This window comes from Dromiciops gliroides, chromosome 1 (assembly GCF_019393635.1).
Source record: "Dromiciops gliroides isolate mDroGli1 chromosome 1, mDroGli1.pri, whole genome shotgun sequence".
Classification (NCBI taxonomy): Eukaryota; Metazoa; Chordata; class Mammalia; order Microbiotheria; family Microbiotheriidae; genus Dromiciops; species Dromiciops gliroides.
In genome coordinates this window covers 643517754-643520960 of record NC_057861.1, presented here as the reverse complement: position 1 = coordinate 643520960, position 3207 = coordinate 643517754, and the positions used below count along the sequence as shown (strand labels likewise).

The window sequence follows — 3207 nt, the reverse complement described above, 5'->3', positions numbered from 1 at the left end:
CAGAAGAAAATGATGTGAGGTAAGGCTTGATTACTGACTGGCGATGAGATTATTAGTGATGAATTTAACCTGAGAGAGCATCTTGTTGCTTGGAATTGAAACCAGGAAGATGCAGGGTAGAAGGAGTCCGGTGTTCTTTGCATTTTACCACACTGGCTCTTATCGCTGACAAGATGAACAGCCTATAGGCTAGCTTTCAATAGCAAAGAAGCCACATTGAAAATAGAGGCACTTATCTTGATAATTTGTGCTAAATTTTAAAGTCTAAATATAAAAACTAGGTCACCACATTTAGGCTAGTATGTTTAGCAATGGTGGGAGGATTAGCTAAATAACAGTTCCCTGCTGGATTTCATTTTACATTAATAGACCCAAGAAGAATAAGAGACAAGGAAGATGAGGCAGCGGGGCCGTGACACAAAGCATAAGAAATTAAGGGTTTGGGGGTTGAATACTAGTCAGTGACACCTCTTAGATGTGACCTTGGCTAAGTCACCTTCTTTCTGTTTCCTTTTTTACAAAAGGGAGTGGTTTCCAAATCTTTCTGCGGAACCATAAACACAGGATATAGTTCCCTTTCTCTGTGGTTAGTGGGAGAGTGAGAACAACGAGCATTGGTAGATAGGACAAAGGGAAAGGCAGACGCAAGGCGTGAATTTTAAACACGAGCGGAAGACACCGCCCCTTCGACAGCACTCTCTCACTTCCGGTCCGGTCTCCTTCAACAGAGCACTGGGACAGAGAGGACAAACTACATTTCCCAATGAATCACTGCGCCTATTTCCTGTGCGGCTCCCATCTCTGCTCGGCTTCCGGAGTCGTTGCGTCGTGAGTTCCGCGTGGAAACCGCCTCTTCTAGGGTCGCTCTCTCTGCCCACCCACTCAGTTATGGCTGCCAGCACGTCGTCGTCGCCCCCCGCACCACCAGCCCCGGCTCCAGCCGCAGCTCCGGGCAAGACCCCGTTAATGGGGGGCTGCCTGAGCTGCCGCCTCTTATCGGGAATGGGGCTGCTGGGGGCCGGCGGCTATGTGTACTGGACTGCGCGGCGACCCCTGAAGCTCGGCTATGCCCCCAGCCCGGGTACCATCTTCCAGATGGTCGTTGGCATCAGTGAGCGCGAGGCGGGGACGGTGGCCGGGACGGGGCGGGAGGTTGCGGGGAGGGGGTGCGCTGCGAGAGCTGGGGAGAGGAGTCACGTGCTGAGTGCTCCAGAGGCAGGGAAGAAACAGGGGAAGGGGTTTGCTGGCTCATGGATGGTGGGAGTGGGGGTGGGGAGGAGGGAAAAGAGATTCCACCTACACTGAAGCAACAACAACAGCAATAATAATAATAATAATAGCTCCCATTTCAGTGAGGTGGTGAGGTTCACAAGGCTCTTTCCCTCCTAGCAACCCAAACAGGGAGCTGAGGCGAGAATGACAGCCTCATTTTACAAAGAAAGAAACTGAGGCAGCAAAAGGGACGTTTGTCTGGTGGGAGCTGGATTCCCCAGGCTCCGTGTCATAAACAAGATTTAGAATCGTAAAAGCCAGCTCCTCCATTGGTGTCAGACCGGCTTCATGTGAATTTGTAGAACTACAGATTAACGTGGTCCAAGCCACAAACGAACATTAGCTGTGTTCTGTTTTTGTTTTGTTAAATGTTTCCCAGCTACATTTTAATCTGGTTCTGGCCCACTCAGGACTTTGACACCTCTGGAGCCCACTGGGGAGGAGGAGACTACAGACCCAGACAGTAATTTTTCCAAAGTCACAGAGGGAGTAAGCAAGGGAAGCCTCATTTAAACCAGTATATTCTGGCTCCAAATCTAGGACTCTCACCATTGTTTATCCCACCACACCTTGCAGATTATAGAATCAAAAAGTGAGTCAATGAACCTTGGACCTCCAAGGGGAAGAGAAGGGAACAAACCTTTATTTTTTATTTATTTGTTTATATTTTGGGTGAGGAAATTGGGGTTAAGTGACTTGCCCAGGGTAGGTCCTCCTGAATCCAGGGCCGGTGCTCTATCCACGAAACAAACCTTTATTAAAGCACCTACTGTGTGCCAGGTACTGGGCTAAGTGCTTTACAGATATTATCTCACTTGATCCTTGCAACAACCCTCTAAGCAGATGGAAAGTCAGTCAGTATTAACCCCTTACTATGTACCAGGTACTGTGCTAAGTGCTGGCATAAAAAAAGCAAAAGACAGCCCCAACCTCAAGGAGCTTACAGTCTAATTAAGGAGACAACATGCAAACAACTATATACAAACAAGCTATATATAGTGCAGGAGAAATTTGAAATAATCACCAGGGGGGAACATGGCAGAGGAAGGGGTAGAGGAATAATTAACTCTACACACAACAGGTAATTAATAATTTTTTTCGTTAAATGTTTGAATGTAAAAGGAGCCTAACTAGCTTCCTAGAATGTGAAATTTGATGTCCTTAAGGTGCTAGTCTTAAAAGGCCTTTGTTGGAGTTCAGTCACTTATTAAGTATTTTAACTTTAGACAACCCATTTCACCCTTTCTCAGTCTCAGTTGTCTCCTCCTTAAATGGGGATAATAAGACTTCACCCTGCCTACCTACCTTCCTCACAGAGTTGTTGAGAAATGTGCTCTCAAAGTGCTAAAGAAATATGAATTGCTATTATTATTATTATTGTCCTCAGGCATTGCTTGTTGGGGGGTAGTCGTATTGGCGGACCCTGTAGGAAAACTCCAAGACACAAAGAAGCAATGACGGTGAGGATGCTGAAATTGGCAGCTTTACAATTCAGCCACCCATCTTCATGGATCACCCAGCCACTTCAGTGGATTACCCAGACCAGGACAATAGAAGCAAGAGACCATCACATGTTCCAGGACACAGTGATCCAGCTTCAGATCTTTCAGATCTGTAGATGGCTGCAGGGGACATGGACAAAGCATGACTTCCTATTTCTTTTTACCTAGGCCTGCCACTCCCTTCACAGCTGTGAATAAATTTCTCCGAGTAGAGAAGAGGTTGTGTGAGTCTTGTCTGTGAAAGAATGAGCACTATCAGAAAAACATCATCAGGCAAAATGAGAAAATTACCCATAACTGCTTTTTCGGTCAAGCTCATAACACATTGTTGACTATAAATTCAGCCCTTTTATAAGTGTGCTAATCCCATATATGGGGGATATCAGATTCCTTCCAGAATACTTCAGCACATCAGGTCAGCTCCTCACAACAA

At 46.3% G+C, this 3207-nt stretch overlaps 1 protein-coding gene across 1 annotated transcript; it reads left to right on the top strand.

Annotated features, from left to right (window-relative positions):
• The first annotated feature begins 716 nt into the window (after positions 1 to 716).
• On the top strand, positions 717 to 2990 carry DMAC1 (distal membrane arm assembly component 1). The gene is made up of 2 exons (XM_043975592.1): positions 717 to 1111; positions 2660 to 2990. Exons 1-2 carry the CDS (start codon positions 889 to 891, stop codon positions 2728 to 2730), a joined length of 294 nt encoding a protein of 97 aa, XP_043831527.1. The 5' UTR covers positions 717 to 888; the 3' UTR covers positions 2731 to 2990.
• Positions 2991 to 3207: the final 217 nt, after the last annotated feature.